The sequence below is a fragment of the Schistocerca americana genome, chromosome 2, assembly GCF_021461395.2.
Source record: "Schistocerca americana isolate TAMUIC-IGC-003095 chromosome 2, iqSchAmer2.1, whole genome shotgun sequence".
Classification (NCBI taxonomy): domain Eukaryota; kingdom Metazoa; phylum Arthropoda; class Insecta; order Orthoptera; family Acrididae; genus Schistocerca; species Schistocerca americana.
In genome coordinates, this window is record NC_060120.1 from 264,387,015 (window position 1) to 264,405,075 (window position 18,061).

Genomic DNA, 18,061 nt, shown 5'->3' on the forward strand with positions numbered 1-18,061 from the left:
ACAATCATGATGTCAGTGCTTGTTTCACCATACTGCAATCTGGGTTATTCTGCCAGAAACCAGTTTCTCAGAACTCTGAGGGTGGGAACTAGTGCTACAACATGTGCTTTGCTCTTGACACCCACCTGGCTGTAATTTATGTTAATTTATTCTGTCTCAGCATTAATTCACAGTAACTACTCTTTTCTTCACTCCATTTTAGATTTCTACTTCTTTCTTTGTCTTACCCATATATTTTCCACCCTCCCCCCCTCCCACCTCTGTTACATACAATGCACCTTTATTAACTCATGATGCATGATATTTAAGCAGTAATCTTTATCTTGCTCTTTATCCTGTCTTCTACCTTTAAACTCTCAGATTTTCAAATATCACCCACTGGAAAGGATGTGGCCACTCTGTGATCCAAAATAAACCTACAAATTTCTTCTTATTGCAGTATGGCTGTCATGCAAAAAGAAATATTTTGTGGGATGAAAAAGATCACCATACTAGTAGCAGGTTTTGGACACAGTACGAAATGTTGAGAAGTATGGAATAGAAAAGAACAAGAATGTGAGAAAGGATCTGGAAGGCTACATAAGCCCCCACCTAGACAGACTGAGGCAGAATGAACTGAGGGAGGGTGAAAGAAGTTGCGCATGCCACATTTCCACTAATCGCCATCAGAGGGCCATAACCGTCAGACAGCCAAGCACACTTAGTATGAACAACTGCTTTTGTGCATGTTTCTCTGTAACTATCATGCCTTCCATACTTGCTTGTTGGCTAAGTACTTGGGGCTGAGGGCACTGAATTGCATGTACACTATGTGATCAAAAGTATCCGGACACCCAGCTGAAAATTACTTACAAGTTCGTGGTGCCCTCCATCAATAATACTGGAATTCAATATGGTGTTGGCCGACACTTAGCCTTGGTAACAGCTTCCACTCTCACAGGCATACATTTAGTCAGCTGCTGGAAGGTTTCTTGTGGAATGACAGCCCATGCTTCACGGAGTGCTACACTGAGGAGAGGTATGGATGTCGGTCAGTGAGGCCTACCCTGAAGTCGGCATTCCAAAACATCCCAAAGGTGTACTATAAGATTCAGGTCAGGACTCTGTGCAGGCCAGTCCATTACAGGGATGTTATTGTCATGTAACCACTCTGCCACAGGCCGTGCATTATAAACAGGTGCTCAATCGTGTTGAAAGATGCAATAGACATCCTCAAATTGCTCTTCAGAAGTGGGAAGCAAGAAGGTGTTTAAAACGTAAATGTAGGCCTGTATTGTGATAGTGAAACACAAAACAAAATGGGGTGCAAGCTCCCTCCATATAAAACATGACCACACTATAACACCACCGCCACCGAATTTTACTGTTGGCACTACACACACTGGCAGATGACATTCACTGGGCATTCACCGTATCCACACCCTGCCATCGGATTGCCACATTGTGTCCATGATTTGTCACTCCGCACAACGTTTTCCCACTGTTAAATCATTTAATGTTTATGCTCCTTACACCAAGTGAGGCATCGTTTGGCATTTACAGGTGCAATGTGTGGTTTATCAGCAGCTGCTTGACCATGAAATCTGAGTTTTCTTGCCTCCCACTTAACTGCCATATACTTGCAGTGGATCCTGATGCATTTTGGAGTTCCTGTGTAATGGTCTGGATAGATGTTTGCCTGTTACACATTATGACCCTCTTCAACTGTCAGCAGTCTCTGTCAGTCAACAGACAAGGTCGGCCTGTACACTTTTGTGCTGTACATGTTCCTTCCCATTTCCACTTCACTATCACATTGAAAACAGTGGACCCAGGGATGATTAGAAGTGTGTAAATCTCACGTACAGACATATGATACAAGTGACAACCAATCACCTGACCCTGTTCGAAGTCCGTGAGTTCCGCAGAGCACCCCATTCTGCTCCCTCATAATGTTTAATTACTATTGAGGTCACTGATATGGAGTATGTGGCAGTAGGTGGCAGCACAAGGCACCTAATATGAAAAACGTATGTTTTTGGGGATGTCCAGATACTTTTGATTACATAGTGTATAAGCAGGCGTACTCCATTCAAAACTGTATTTCATGTTTCTGTCCTCTCAGAGAATCAATTAAATACACTTGGCAATGACTCAATAGGCGAAATTCTTTGTTTTCTGACAATGGTGGCATGAGGTCTGACTGGTGATATTAGAGTTCATAAAAAATAACGTGGCCCCTGGGCAGAAATGCATTCTAGTTCCCTGCATTGGGCATCTCCAGCCCTCTGTTCCAAAGGGGCGCCTGTCTCGATTTTCTGTAACCTACTAAGCTGTGCTTTTCATCATTTATGAACAAAACATTCTCTACCCACTTTGGTGGGGCTGCTGACCAACTCGCTGCACTGTGGAAATGAAGGTGTAAGCATGCCCCCAGCTCTGCAATCTTTCTCAAATGTTTTAAAAGAAAGTATTTGGTAAAAAAAATTAGGTTCTCTCACATTTCATAGATTCATTTGTCAGCTTCATGATGAACTACCTATTATTTTGTTAAATGGTCATAATTATTGTGATATACCAATATTAAGTAATTTATTGCATGACATTTCAATTAGTTTACAATAAAAAATATAGGTTGCAATGAGTCTGCATTTGGTACATGTCAGGTAACACATTGCTGCATATGAAATGTAGCTAACATATTGAATTTTTCTGTTAAATTTGAAACAAGATTTATATCTATCTCCAATCTCAAGAAAATGGATTGTAAGTAGTGCACTCACTTATGCTCACATGCACAAAGGACAGAGTGAAAGTGAAATATTCGAAGCATTTGTCTTTGCTCACAAACTGTTGAGATACAAAATGAGTTTTTGGTAAATAATTGCAAGCAATGCAGAGAGCATTTTTCCATGTAGTTCACATGCAAAACTTCCTTATCTACTGCAATACACAAGTAATCACAGACTTTTTTTCAATGAAATAATGCAAGTGGAAGAGGAAAGAAAATGACTAATCATGGTATGTGTACCCTCCACCACACCCCATATGGTGACTTGCACACTATGTATGCAGATGTAACTGTAGATGTGGATGTGGATGTAAGTGGACAATGAACATTTGTTATGTTTGTAGGCCGGCCACGGTGGTCTCGCGGTTCTAGGCACGCAGTCCGGAACCGTGCGACTGCTACGGTCGCAGGTTCGAATCCTGCCTCGGGCATGGATGTGTGTGATGTCCTTAGGTTAGTTAGGTTTAAGTAGTTCTAAGTTCTCGGGGACTGATGACCACAGCACTTGAGTCCCATAGTGCTCAGAGCCATTTGAACCATTTTATGTTTGTAGTCTGAAGCTCTGTTTGTGAACTGTATCTGACATCATCACCATTATATTTATTTTGTGGGAGGAACTGCCCAGAAGTAGTAATTTCATGTGTCAGTATTTTCAGTTAATGCTAATTTCATTTCAGATTCTGATGCACCACTAATTTTGATATTTTAGGCTTTCACTTCACAATGATAATGGATGGAGATGCTGGATGCAGTAAGGCACATGGGATTAGGCTGGAAAATGTTTCTCCTTCTTTCTACGTCCTCCGCTGAGTAGTTTTAAGTAATAAGAGGTATTACTGTCACTAAAATCTTCCACCAATGGGCAGCAAGTAAAGAAGCGTAAGCTGAGAACTGCATCAAAATGCAGTAATATTAATACTGAATTTCTTCCAAGTATTCACTGACCCAGTCCCAGTCTATAAAGGTATCCAATGCATACAAGGGTTTGATAAGTTGTTGAGTATGTCTCAAGCCAGCTGTTGGACCATTCTGTACCAAAACCCAGTCATATTTGGACAGTTGCTGTTGCAATAGTTACAAAAACCAACTATCCAAAATGTAAAATTTTGCAGCACTTTCTATCCAGCAAGAAATTTAATTGGTAGTAAATGAAACCTGCACTGTGTCTACATTCTCATCAGTGTTATGGTTTCTTGTTTTGTGTCCATAATGTTCAGTGTCCTTCTCAATATATTTACTCTCCCTATATTTGCAGACATTTACAAATTCACAAAATAAGTATGCAATTTGATAATGAAAGCGATACAAAAAAACGAGCTGGAACCTGAGAGTAAAGTCATTATTACATTGTGCTTCTTCCTGCATTTCTTTTTGTTTTATTTCATAACATCTGTTAAAAGTTTTAAAGTTGACTTACAGTGTATTACATCTGAACTCTGTTCTGTAACTCTACATACCTGGTCAGCTGTCATAAGTTGGGTGTTTATGAGCTTTGGTTCATAAGGGACTAGAGTGACAGTTTCAAATGTCAAGAATGTTTCTCCAGACTCGCCCTGCAATTATAACATGATAACATAAATTATTAGCTCTTGTTACAGTTCAGAATTCAGTATTATCATTATTTGAGCCAGAAAAGAGATGGCTGTTTACCATTAGATGAAACGGGGCATTACAGAGCAGGACTGACACACAGAAATTAGAAATCAAGCACTGAATTTCAGCACTTTCTGATTTTAAATGAGATTGTACTTCAAGAGAAAGAAGAAGACAAGAAATGAGGAAAGCTCCTCTGACATGGTGTGTGAAATTACTTTCACTTTATTTTCTCCTTTTTTCAGTCTTCTTTCTGTTCTTTCCATATTATATAAGAACTTCATTGAAGTATTTGAATACTTTAATTCACAAATGCTTAATAATGTGTGTTCAGCAATGCTCCAGTTGCTGCTGTTGCAGTGAGTGCGAGTAGATAATAGTGATCTCTTCCAAGCAAAGAAGTTTACTTATGCATACTAATGACACTGTGTGCAAGGGTTTGTAGCAAAGGAAAGAAGGATGAGTGCAGAATAAAGATGGTGGAGACATTCATAAGGTCAATGGGAGGCTGGTGAAAAAGAATAAGGGCTAGTTATTCCTTATTCTCTGCTTTGTAATCTAGTGGTGTAAAGCGTGTTTCCAAATTATCAGAGTAGGTTATGTTTTTAAATATTAGACTTACTGAGACATTAGCAGGAACAACAGTCACTATATTTTCAAGTCTCATTCCAAACTCATTAGCTCTGTAGTAACCAGGCTCTGAAATGAGAAAAATTATTGTCAGTGATAGTAACTTGAGAGGAAATTTAAAAAAGACTGGGAACATGAAAATAAGTCACTGCATGACAAAAAATACTTTCTAGCAGAGACAGTTTATACAGAAAATGATTCTAATGGCATTTTGAGCTCAAACATCTAATTTTAGCAGAGTCAACAAACATCTTTCTTGTAATGTAGACAAAGGATCTGCCAGTTAGCTAGCAGGTGTGATCAACCTGTTCCCTGATTTACTTGGTCAGACTAGTCTAATTGTTGCAATATAATCACTTGTACCACTTTTATTTTTATAAAATAAAATCATTTTAATAATTCTACTTGTAATAACTCTATACTGCCACAAGTTGTGATGTATGCAGTGTAGCACAGCAGTTAGTGTCACTGGTTGGCATGCTGTGGGCAACCACTTCAAATCTGACTACCAGGAATTATTTGTTGCATAGTAGTTATCATTTCTGGAATGTTCTTGAAGTATGTATTTTATGTTTATAATGTCTGTATATTCTGGAATATTCAGTGCTTTATAAATACCAGCATTCTGGATTATTTGATGTATGTTTGTATAAATAGCTGCACTCTCTGTCCAGGAAGTCAGTTCTGGTCTGGCTCTACATTGGTGTTCATAATAAATGTGCTTTCAGTTCCATATGTTGTACTTCACTGATACCACTGCCTCTGGATTTGGACTTAATTGTAGTTTTGATGTGACACTGTTTGGTAGAAATGCCCCATACATCAAAACATCTACATCACTGAGGTTCCAATTAGGCAATGTGAAAGCTGTTCTCTCCTTGTACAGCAACCAGAATACAAGGAATACATCATTCCCATGGCTCACATAATCAGGACACCTACGAATTCCAAGTCAGCAGTAAGTCACTTGTACACCAGTCTTCACTGGAGATACTGATCACGACCCAATGAAATATCTGAAGGGATTCAACTGTGTCCCACTGTCCCTCAATACAACAGGTGGAATGACATGATGCGGTTGACAAATTTATACATTTACTTGAAAGACATAGCCCAGCAACAGTTTGAGAACAATGAAGAGAAGCTCAATAGCTCGAATAAATTCCAGGCTGAACTAAAGAAAACATTTGGTGATAATCAACAGCAAGATACCTCATCAGAATTACAACTGAAAAACAAGAGCCCAACATCAAGTGAAATTACACAATTGTACATAAAAAATGTTTTACCCCTATGCAACATGGTGAATCCAAATCTGACAAGAGTCAACAAAATCTCATGTCTGGTGAAGGAGACGCAAAGACAATTATCAAGCTGTTCTCGGAAAGGATGTCATGACAGAAGAATTCATCAGATAGTGCCAGTGCATCAAGGAAACACACAAAAAAAGAAAGATCAGATGAAAGAGGTATGGTTATCTCCCAAATGTGGTCCCTATGGCAGTTGTAAGAGCAGAGATACAGCATTTCATGGTGTCCAGAACTGTCATAAAGTGCACACAAGACATAGCAACCATGAACATCAACCCCATAGGTCAGGAGGTAACAAAGAATGTTGAAGAAGGGGTGAATCAATCTTTGGCACCAGTCGCATCTTGAAGAATGTACTTGTCCATTACCGTCAAACAACAACCCAGTATCTGACTGACTCAGGAAACCCACTTTTCCACCAATTAAAATGCCCCACAGGAAAACACACATTCAGAGGACAGTGGAGAACACACTGCTCTGTTTTCACTGTGTCAATAATTGTTATGCTGCAAGACATCAACAATCACAAGAGTCAACTGCAGGCAATTATAGTTGACCTGTGGGACAAAGCTCATCATTATACCCAGCAGAATCTCACTCCCCAACATACTGTAGGCATTTCTCTTTGCCATAAAGAGGACCAGCCACTTGCCTAACTGACAAGATAACCCTGTATCCATGGATGACAGTTGCCTAGATACTTGGATAAATGAATGATACACACTGTGCTATCTTACAATGTATTTTTTTTCACAACTGGTTTTGACCATAGATCATCTTCACAGTGGAAAAATATGTATCGTGACAACTTCACATCATACATGCTATTTAACCAGGGACGTATACACCATTTCTGGTTAAATAGCATGTATGATGTGAAGTTGTCACAATACATATTTTTCCACTGTGAAGTTGGTCCATGGGGTCAAAGACAACCCAATGTGTATCATACATTTCTCCAAGTATATTGCTGCTGTTGACAGCCACCTGAAAAATTGTTTTAGTTGCCAAGATGTCAGTAAATCTCATTGATACTATCATTGACAGTCAACCAGCATAGGCACTTGTAGACTCTGGGATTTCTTTGTCTGTAATGATGAATGCTAATCACAGCCAGCTAAAGAAGACTGTGTTCCATGATGATGAAAGCAATTGCACTAAAGTTGCAAATAAGAAATATGTTCAGCCAACAGAAACATGAACTGCAAGAATAACTATCAGTGAAGGAGCACTGCCCTTCCAATTTTTCATTTTAACAAAATACAAGTATGATGTTATTCTCAGAGGGGCTTCTTGCAGGCTTCACAAGCAGTCATAGGCTGTGGAAGATCAGAGCTCCAAATTTATGAAGCTGTTCCAACAATCACACATTCAATGATCTCTCTGGGTAGTTATTTGCCATTGAAGGTAAGTACTTCAGCTGCTGCCACCAATAGTGATAATAACAATAATAATAATAATAATGTCAACAATAACAATATTGATAGTGGCAGATATAAAAAGAATTTACTGGTGACAAAATAGATGTTTAATGATATTTGGAGGTCTGGGGAAAAGAAATTTAAGGAGACTGCACCAGCTAAGTATACAGGGAAATGGGGAAGACCTTGTTGAAAAGAAGGATGTACAAGGGTACAAAGTGCATACAGGGGCAATGGTATTTCTTATTGTTGCTTTAGTAGATTTGTCATTAACTGTCTTCTGAAGCTGGAGATGTTATTCAGTTCTCTAATACAAAGCGGAAGGTTTTTCCAGAGTCAGGTTCCTACTGCCGAGAAGGACTTTGAGAAAGTGATGTGGACTCTGACCACAATCTATTGGTTATGAACTGTAGATTAAAACTGAAGAAATTGAAAAAGGTGGGAATTTAAGGAGATGGGACCTGGATAAACTGACTAAACCAGAGGTTGTACAGAGTTTCAGGGAGAGCATAAGGGAACGATTGACTGGAATGGGGGAAAAAAATACAGTAGAAGATGAATGGGTAGCTCTGAGGGATGAAGTAGTGAAGGCAGCAGAGGATCAAGTAGGTAAAAAGACGAAGGCTAGTAGAAATCCTTGGGTAACAGAAGAAATATTGAATTTAATTGATGAAAGGAGAAAATATAAAAATGCAGTAAATGAAGCAGGCAAAAAGGAATACAAACGTCTCAAAAATGAGATCGACAGGAAGTGCAAAATGGTTAAGCAAGCATGGCTAGAGGACAAATGTAAGGATGTAGAGGCTTATCTCACTAGAGGTAAGATACATACAGACTACAGGAAAATTAAAGAGACCTTTGGAGAAAAGTGAGCCACTTGTACGAATATCAAGAGCTCAGATGGAAACCCAGTTCTAAGCAAAGAGGGGAAAGCAGAAAGGTCGAAGGAGTATATAGAGGGTCTATACAAGTGTGATGTACTTGAGGACAATATTATGGAAATGGAAGAGGATGTAGATGAAGATGAAATGGGAGATACGATACTGCATGAAGAGTTTGACAGAGCACTGAAAGATCTGAGTCGAAACAAGGCCCCGGGAGTAGACAACATTCCATTAGAACTACTGACGGCCTTAGGAGAGCCAGTCCTGACAAAACTCTACCACCTGGTGAGCAAGATGTATGAAACAGGTGAAATAGCCTCAGACTTCAAGAAGAATATAATAATTCCAGTCCCAAAGAAAGCAGGTGTTGACAGATGTGAAAATTACCAAACTATCAGTTTAATAAGCCACAGCTGCAAAATACTAACGCGAATTCTTTACAGACGAATGGAAAAACTGGTAGAAGCCGACCTCGGGGAAGATCAGTTTGGATTCCGTAGAAATGTTGGAACAGGTGAGGCAATACTGACCTTACGACTTATCTTAGAAGGAAGATTAAGGAAAGGCAAACCTACGTTTCTATCATTTGTAGACTTAGAGAAAGCTTTTGACAATGTTGACTGGAATACTCTCTTTCAAATTCTAAAGGTGGCAGGGGTAAAATACAGGGAGCGAAAGGCTATTTACAATTTGTACAGAAACCAGATGGCAGTTATAAGAGTCGAGGGGCATGAAAGAGAAGCAGTATTTGCAAAGGGAGTGAGACAGGGGTGTAGCCTCTCCCCGATGTTATTCAATCTGTATATTGAGCAAGCAGTAAAGGAAACAAAAGAAAAATTTGGAGTAGGTATTAAAATCCAGGGAGAAGAGATAAAAACTTTGAGGTTCACCGATGACATTGTAATTCTGTCAGAGACAGCAAAGGACTTGGAGGAGCAGTTGAACGGAATGGACAGTGTCTTGATAGGAGGATATAAGATGAACATCAACAAAAGCAAAATGAGGATAATGGAATGTAGTCGAATTAAGTCAGGTGATGCTGAGGGAATTAGGAAATGAGACACTTAAAGTAGTAAAGGAGTTTTGCTATTTGGGGAGCAAAATAACTGATGACGGTCAAAATAGAGAGGATATAAAATGTAGACTGGCAATGGCAAGGAAAGCGTTTCTGAAGAAGAGAAATTTGTTAACATTGAGTATAGATTTAAATGTCAGGAAGTCGTTTCTGAAAGTATTTGTATGGAGTGTAGCCATGTATGGAAGTGAAACATGGACAATAAATAGTTTGGACAAGAAGAGAATAGAAGCTTTTGAAATGTGGTGCTACAGAAGAATGCTGAAGATTAGATGGGTAGATCACATAACTAATGAGGAGGTATTGAATAGAATTGGGGAGAAGAGGAGTTGTGGCACAACTTGACTAGAAGAAGGGATCGGTTGGTAGGACATGTCCTGAGGCATCAAGGGATCACAAATTTAGCAATGGAGGGCAGTGTGGAGGGTAAAAATTGTAGAGGGAGACCAAGAGATGAATACACTAAGCAGATTCAGAAGGATGTAGGTTGCAGTAGGTACTGGGAGATGAAGGAGCTTGCACAGGATAGATTAGCATGGAGAGCTGCATCAAACCAGTCTCAGGACTGAAGACCACAACAACAACAAGTGTTTGTACAAGTTTCTTTTTTGGGTCAAGAGGGAATAGCCTTTTTATATCTTTGTAGGTCATGGAGAGATACTGATGGGTTCTTGCACATTGCAGTTGTCTGCTCAGTCCATTTTAGATTGTCTTCCATTATTACTCCTAGACTCTGTGCTGAAGTAGAGAAGTTGATATTTGTCCCATTTAGGGTTAAATATGGTAGGGATTCCTGGCATTTCAAGCTAATGAGCCTAGAGTAACCAACTAGTACCTCTTAGGATTCGGATGGGTTGAACTTTATCCCTATACCCTGCATCCATTTACATAGTGCACACAATTTGGTACTGAGATTCTCAATAGCAGCCTTCAGGTTTATTTGTTTTGTACTTAGATACAATTGGAGGTCACCAGTATACATGTGGTATCTGCAGCAGGACAGAACTGATGACACATTATTTACATACAATGAAAAGAGGTCCTAACACCAGAGCCTGGGGGATGCCTGATACTACCTTCCTCCATTGTGACTTTATGGTGCTGAACATGATGCATTGTTGGTAAGGCGTCAGATATGAGGGAAACCACTGCACTGCACTTGGCAAAAAATTTTGGCTGCTAAGTTTGGCATGTAAAATGTCATATTCGACAATGTCAAAGGCTTTGCTGAAGCCTAAGAATAACATGATAGTTGCCTCTTGTGCATCCATGGCAAACTTCCAGTCCTCTGTTACCTTTTGTTAAGGCAGATGTTGTGCTGCAATGTTTACAGAAACCTAATAGCATTCGTCTAGTACGTTGTTTGTAGGCAGGTAGGTTTTTTTTTACTGGCATACCTAGTCTTTGTTTTCAGGCCTCAGGATAAGTTACCAAAGAACTTAGTGAACTGGAAGAACATGACAAGTTCCACAGAATGCCCAACAACATTACATCACAACTTGCAAACTTGTGATCAAAACCACATGCTTATCAAATGCACCACTGAAAAGTTTTAGTTTGACTGATTGATTGAGAGGTGTTATGGGACCAAATTGCAATGTCATCATTCCTGTGATTCCAAAGTTACTTACTAAAAGTGAATGGATCCAGTCAGGGGAGTCAAACTATAAAATGAGGAAGTTATAACACACACAGCAGAAGGCATCCAAGGTTATAGATCAAATCTAAAAACTGGGAAAAAGATCAGTTTTTACATGGGGGAGTGGTCATGGTGTCCCAGGCCAAGAAAACGCGAAGAGATGCCCCAACCACAACCACTCTGCTCCTGCTCCAGGAGTAAAGCAGAACCTTATATCTGGAAATAAAAACCACTTTCACAGCGGAAAATGAGGACCACTTCAACCATCCATGGATCATCTGCTAACATTAATATTAAGGAATTGGGAAGACTATACTTAGTACATAGGGCCAAAAGGAGGGGACATTCCACCAATACATGGGATACCATCAGTCTGGTTCCACAACCACATTTTGGGGGTGGTTTGTTACACAGGAGGAAACAATGGATGAGCCTGGTATGATCAATGCGTAGACAACATAAGACAGTGGACTCCTTGCGAGAGGAGCAGAAGGAAGAGCACCAAACTGCAGTTGTCTCCTTGATTGCGCAGAGTTTATTACTGAGAGCAGTAGTGCACCAGATGTCATTCCACGTTTGGGCAAAGAGAGATTTGATGTAGATCTACATATCCACAGCTTGAGTCATGAAAGCAAATGTGAGGTAAGTATCAAATGGTCAGCCAGTTCATTCCCGGGGATACCCACATGACTTGGGACTCAAAGAAAGACAACTGAGCAGGCGGCATGGCCACAGGCAGAGAGAAGGTCATAGATAGCAGAGACCAAGGGATGATGAGAATAACATCGGTCGATCACCTGCAGGCTGCTCATTGAGTCGGGACATATTAAAACACTATGGAGGGAGGCCTGAATAACAAAATGGAGGGCTCTGGTAATGGCTAGCAGCTCTTCTGTGAGCACACTACATGATACCATCAAAAAATGGCATTCTAAGCCTGTAGCTGAAGTGAAAGCATATCCCGCTTTATCTATCATCTTAGAACCAGCAGTGTAGAAGATGGTAGCATCCTGGAACTCTGCAAGGATGGAATGTACAAGACGCCAGAAGAGCATAGGGGCAACAGAGACCTTACAACCCTGGAATAGGTAGGTCCAAATTCATGGTCTAGGCACCATCCAAAGGGGGAGGGGGGGGGGCTGAGAGGAAATACATAGGGAGCATTTCAATGAGTGGAGATGGAGTTCCCGACAGAGAGAAATGAGACGCATTCCAACCAGCAATTCCACCTATGAGCAGTGATCAGGAGGGAGACATACCTCATTTGTAAACAGGACAGGGTACATGGGATGGTCAAGAGATCTACAAATGGCGATTGCATAAGAAACTAGGAGTTGGCTCCACCATGTTTGTAGAGAGGGAATCCCCACTTCTGTGAGGGGACTATGAACGGGACTAGTGCGAAAGACAAAAATAGCCAGGCACACCCCACAGTGGTGAACAGGTTCAAGTATTTTCAGAGGAGCAGGAGCCCCTGAGCCATAAACCAGACTACCATAATCTAGTCTGGACAAGACCACAGCATGGAGAAGAGTAGCACGATCTGCACCTCAAGTTGTGTGGGCCAGGAGGTGGAGAGCATTAAGCTTCTGCATCCCTGTAGTCTTAAGGTGGCGAATATGAGGCAGTCATGTCAGCTTTTTATCAAAAATAAGGCCCAAGAAATGGGACTGTGCTACAAGATCTAGCAACTGGGTGTCTAAATTAAGTTATGGATTGGGGTGTACTGTGGGTTGGTGACAATAATGCATAACCTGCATTTTGGAGGGAAAAACTGGAAGTCATGTGAAACAGCCCACACAGGGGCACCTTGGAGCCAGCACTCAGCAGATGCTACTGACTGGGAGCTACACCAATGCAAAAATTGTCAACTTACAACATCTGTGTAACCAAAGGCCCAGCAGAGGTTACAAGCTCATTGATGGCTATGAGGAAGAGTGTGACTCTTAACACAAAATCCTGTGGGATACTATTCTCCACAATCTGAGAGGGGTGCTGAGTGAACTGACAACTCGAACCAGGAAGAGCTGGTGGGATAAAAACTCATTAATAAAAATCAGAAGGGGGCTGTGAAAGCCCCAGTCATGGAGGGTAACTGAAATGTGATCACACCAAGCCATGTCATACGCCATACGTAGGTCAAAGAAGACTACGACAAGGTGCTGGCGGTTAGTAAAAGCCTGACCAATTGCAGTTTCCAATCTGAGTAAATGGTCAGTTGAAGATCATCCTTCCTGGAAGCCATACTGATATGGGGACAAAAGACACCGAGATTTTAGAACCCAACATAATCAGAAGCTAACCATCCTCACAAGCAGCTTACAAAGTACATTTGTCAGGCTAATTGGCTGATAGCTGTTGAGAGATGTTGAGTTCTTCCCAGGAATAACTATACTGTCTCACCACTGCAATGGGAAGGCACCGATGAGCCAAATGTTACTGAAAACTATGAGTAGATGTTGCCCCTGCATAACATCCAAGTGTTGGATCATATGGTTATGGATGGAATCCGGGCCTGGGGCCATGTGAAGTGAAGAGGTAAGAGCCTGCTAGAATTCCCATTCAGAGAATGGTTCATTATAGGGTTCAGCTTGATGAGAAGTGAAACAGGGCAGGGGCAGTTCAACCTGGTGTTTCTGCCAGAGCAAGGAAGAAGTATAGGAAGAGGACACCAATGCTGTCGCAAAGCGTATCGCAAAGTGTTCTGCAAGGACCAATGGATCAGTACACACAGCACTTTGGAGGATAAGGCCCTGGACAGTTGACTGTCACTGGCAGCCCAGAAGGCTGCAGAGCTTGGAACAAACATGTGACCAAGAGGCATAGATCCCCAGGGAGGAAAGACAGCACTCCCAGCGTTCCTTTCTACTCTGCTTAATAAAGTAATGAGCCTTATCATGGAGACACTTAAAAGTGAGGAGCTTGTCTGTGAAGGGTGTCATTTAAATAACTGCAGTGCCCGTCAGTGGTCCTGGACAGTGACTACGACATCCTTGGTCCACCACAATATTGTTTGATGTCGAAGAGGACCTGTGGACAGGGAGACAGCAGTGCCAGAAGCATGAACAAAAGTGGCGGAGATGCCGTGCACGACCGCACCTATGCAGTTCAAGAGAGAGGTGTTGAAGTGTACAGCATACATATATAAAGGCCAACTGGCCCTGCAGAATGCCCAATGTGGGGACCTGTCTACCTGGCGATGTCAGAAGAATGATAGAATCACTGTAAAGTGGTCATTGTCACAAAGATCATCATGGAGTGACCAATGTAGGGAAGCCGTGAGAGCAGGGGAGGAGATTGTGAGATCAATAGCAGTAAAAATTCCATGAGCAGCACTGAAGTGGGCAAGGGAACTATCATTGAAGAGACACAAATCAAAGTCTGTAATAAGGGAGGAGATATGAGGGCGGTAGTTGCTTTATTAAGGTAGATGGTTCAACATAAGGAACTGGCCTAGAAGGTAGACATTGCAAATGGTGATTGTCTGAACTGTTGCACTCTAACCACTACTGCTTCCAGGTTGGTATGAAGGGGGATCCAGTCGCTGATGACATTAGTACTAATCAAAGTTTAGACCCCTCCAGACACTATCCCAGGCCTGTCACGATTCCAACAGGACACTTGATAACCATGAAATATTGAAGAGAGGTCATCACAGAAGAGCATTTTTTGAAGAGCAAGGCAGAACACAGAGTAGGAGTAAACAAGGTGTTGTATTTCCGGTAGGTGACAATAATATCCGTAGCAATTCCACTGGATTATTGTGTGGTGAGAGTCCAGGTGAGACGTAAAGAAGTCGAGGAGAGGTCATGTCACTCAGTCAGTGGTTGTCAGCAACAAGGATAGGGTGACATCCATAAAAACTGGGTCTAATTTGGGCTGAAGAGGAGGGGCTACCATCTAGGCAAGCCTCATCCTTTGACTTGCACGGCTTCTTCTCCTTCTCCCTTGGAGGGAGGGAGGAGACTTCACCAGTAAGAGATTAGGTGCAGTGAAGTCAGAATCTGACAGAGAGCAAGTGGCTTTGGTGCTCTCAGAGCGTGGGTCTCTCGTCCAACCCAAGGGTGCAAGCTTCCTATCCCAAGAATACTAGGGAGGGGTATTCTGAGAGGGAGCCCCACCCCTAGCAGGAGCCAGGGAAGAGAATGTCTTCCTTGGCTGAGGAGGAGAAGGAGGAGGAGGAGGAGGGGTTCCTGGAGGGGCTGCGATGGGAGCCGCCGAGGGTGAGGAGAGAGAAGGGTGGTAGGATGAGGGTAAGGGGGGGAGTGTGAGGAGGGGAAGATGTAACTGAGGCAAAAGCAGAGGAGAGATTGATAGGGTGAAGTCTGTCAAACTTTTTCTGGGCCTCAAAGTAGCTGAGACAGTCAAAGATATTTATTTTCTGAATTCTTTTTTCCTTCATGTACACTGGACACTCCAGTGAGTGGGGAGAATGGAGATGAGAGCAGTTTACACAGTAAGGCAGTGGGGTGCAACGTATTCCAACATGAAGATGACAGCCAAAGTCGCCACAGATGGTAGTGGCATTGTATCGCGAGGACATGTGACTGAACTTGAGGCCACAGAAGCAATGGATGGGAGGTGGAATGTATGGTTTCACTTTGCATCTGCAGATTGTTACCTTGAACTTCTGAAGCAGGGTATCCCCCTAAAATGTCAGAATGAAAGTGCCAGTGCGAATGCCATGTCATTCAAGATTAGCTCTAAGTTCATCATGGGACTGAGGAGAAGGTCCCCATGAAAAATGGCGCCCTGTGTCATATTGAGTGACTTGTGGGGAATGATAGTCACAAGGATGTCTCCTAAACAGTTGCAGTCACAGAGCAAGGCTGATTTACTGGCAGAAGTTGTCTTTATATGGAGACAGCCAGATCTCATCTTGCTTAATGACTCAACTTCACTGAACTTGTCCTAATATGTTCCACAAAGAAAAGAGGTTTGGTGGCAGTAAAAGCCTCCCCATCAGTACTGGTACAGACTAGAAACCGTGGAAAGGGTTTTGCCTCAAGCCAGTGGGCCTGGCCCTCCTCCTAGGGGGCAGCCAAGGAGGGTAAGACTGGGAAAGCAGAAACAGGAATTGAGACAGAACTCTGTCGAGGAAGAGATGCAGCTGCAGAAGAGTGGCCAGAGAGTTTAACACATTTTATGTGCCAAATGTCCGCCCTAGTACCACCCACTTTGAACAGGGGCTTGGCTTTTGGGTGCCACCCAGCCACAGCAGTGGCTGCCTGGCAGGATGGTCACTGCCTGGAGTTCCGATTCCCTGAAAAGATGGGCAACCATTCCTAGACTTGCACAATGTGTTCACAATGCAGGTACCAGCAGTGTAATCCCTGCGGTGTCAGAGGACTTAGCTAGATGGGTACATAACAGCCCCACTACATGGACTGGCTATCAAGCTGGTGACCTAGCAAGGAGGTGAAAGAGCTATGGCAGGGAGGCAGGGGAAGGGGGGAAAAGGGAGAGCCAAAGATGATAGGGAGGGAATTCTTCCCCATCTGACTCACACTACAGATTTCAGGTTTAGAGACGGAGGTCAATCCCTGAGGGAGGACAAAAAATAAAAGCCAAAAAGGAGGAAAAAACTTAATCAATGAAAACTGCAAGAGGAAGCAAAGTCACAAGGATAGCCAGGCCAACATAAAGAAGAACACCAAGAGAGGGAAAGGAAGAGGCAAAGGGAAAGGAACAAGGACAGGGAAGGAGAAGGAGAAGGAAGGGGAAGGTAAAGGAGCCCGGAAAAGTATAAAGGTTGCAATAGCTTGGGGACACATGTGCACCACACACATACCAACAAAAGAGCTATGGTTCCCCTGGGGGGAAAAGTTTAGGTTTTTAGATCCCAAAGGAAGAATAAACAGTAGAAACTGCAATGGAATGTTAAAGGCTACAAAAATGATGCTGTCTGATGCCTGGCAAATTAATTATTAAATGAGTGGAAGTTCTATAGTTTGAAAAAGATGACCCGTCTTTATATAATAAAGGTATTGACAATTACTGGCAGCAATACATTTCAAAAACAGGCTTATCATTCACAGAATTAAAGTACCCAAATGTTTCAAAACTTGTTAAGATTTTGCCTACATTTTTCCATGGTAATGCAGACATAGAGGTATTCCATTTTAAAGCACACATTACATTAAGACAAGGCAGGAATGATTGAAAGATTTGTAAATAATGTTTTGACTGTGAGGGGTGCTCTGGCACAATATACCCATTTACCTTCAGTAACCAATGACTGACAATTCATTATGTATGGAGATCACTTGCAAATTATGCTGCTTACAAGGAATAATGTGAAAATGAAAGCAAACCTGAATTAGAAGAAAAGCAAAAGGAGACACACAACTGAATGTATCTTGAAGAGGAGATTAAAGAGATGAATAACATGGAAAAATCAGTTGACTACCAGCTAGCTGCTCTGAAAGAAAATAAAAAGGAACTCCAACTATCTAAGGAGGCATGAAAAGAGCTTGTCCCTCAAGTTTCAGATAAACTGAAGAAAACACTTGAAGAAAATTATTTACAGACAGCAACATTGGCCCAGAGTATGCTTGAGGATGCACAAGTCATGAAAGTAGAAGAATGAGCGAAACACAGGGAGGTGGAAACAATTCAAAAAACTCTTGAGAAAAGAAAATCTAGTATGATTATTTAATTTTTCTAAGATTCCTAAGAAACAGTAATACAACAATATTTTGTTGATCTTTTTTCAGTATTGAAGTGTAGAATGTCAATA

General features: G+C 41.7%; 1 protein-coding gene across 1 annotated transcript in view; it reads right to left on the reverse strand.

Annotated features, from left to right (window-relative positions):
* The window catches only part of LOC124593948 (xaa-Pro aminopeptidase ApepP-like), a 144,263-nt gene that overhangs the window by 10,866 nt on the left and 115,336 nt on the right, over positions 1–18,061 (reverse strand). The window contains exons 12-13 of the mRNA XM_047132297.1: positions 4,986–5,062; positions 4,228–4,323 (exon numbers count right to left, since the gene is read on the reverse strand). Coding sequence (XP_046988253.1) covers positions 4,228–4,323; positions 4,986–5,062 — 173 coding nt within the window. The remainder of the gene's footprint in view (positions 1–4,227; positions 4,324–4,985; positions 5,063–18,061) is intronic.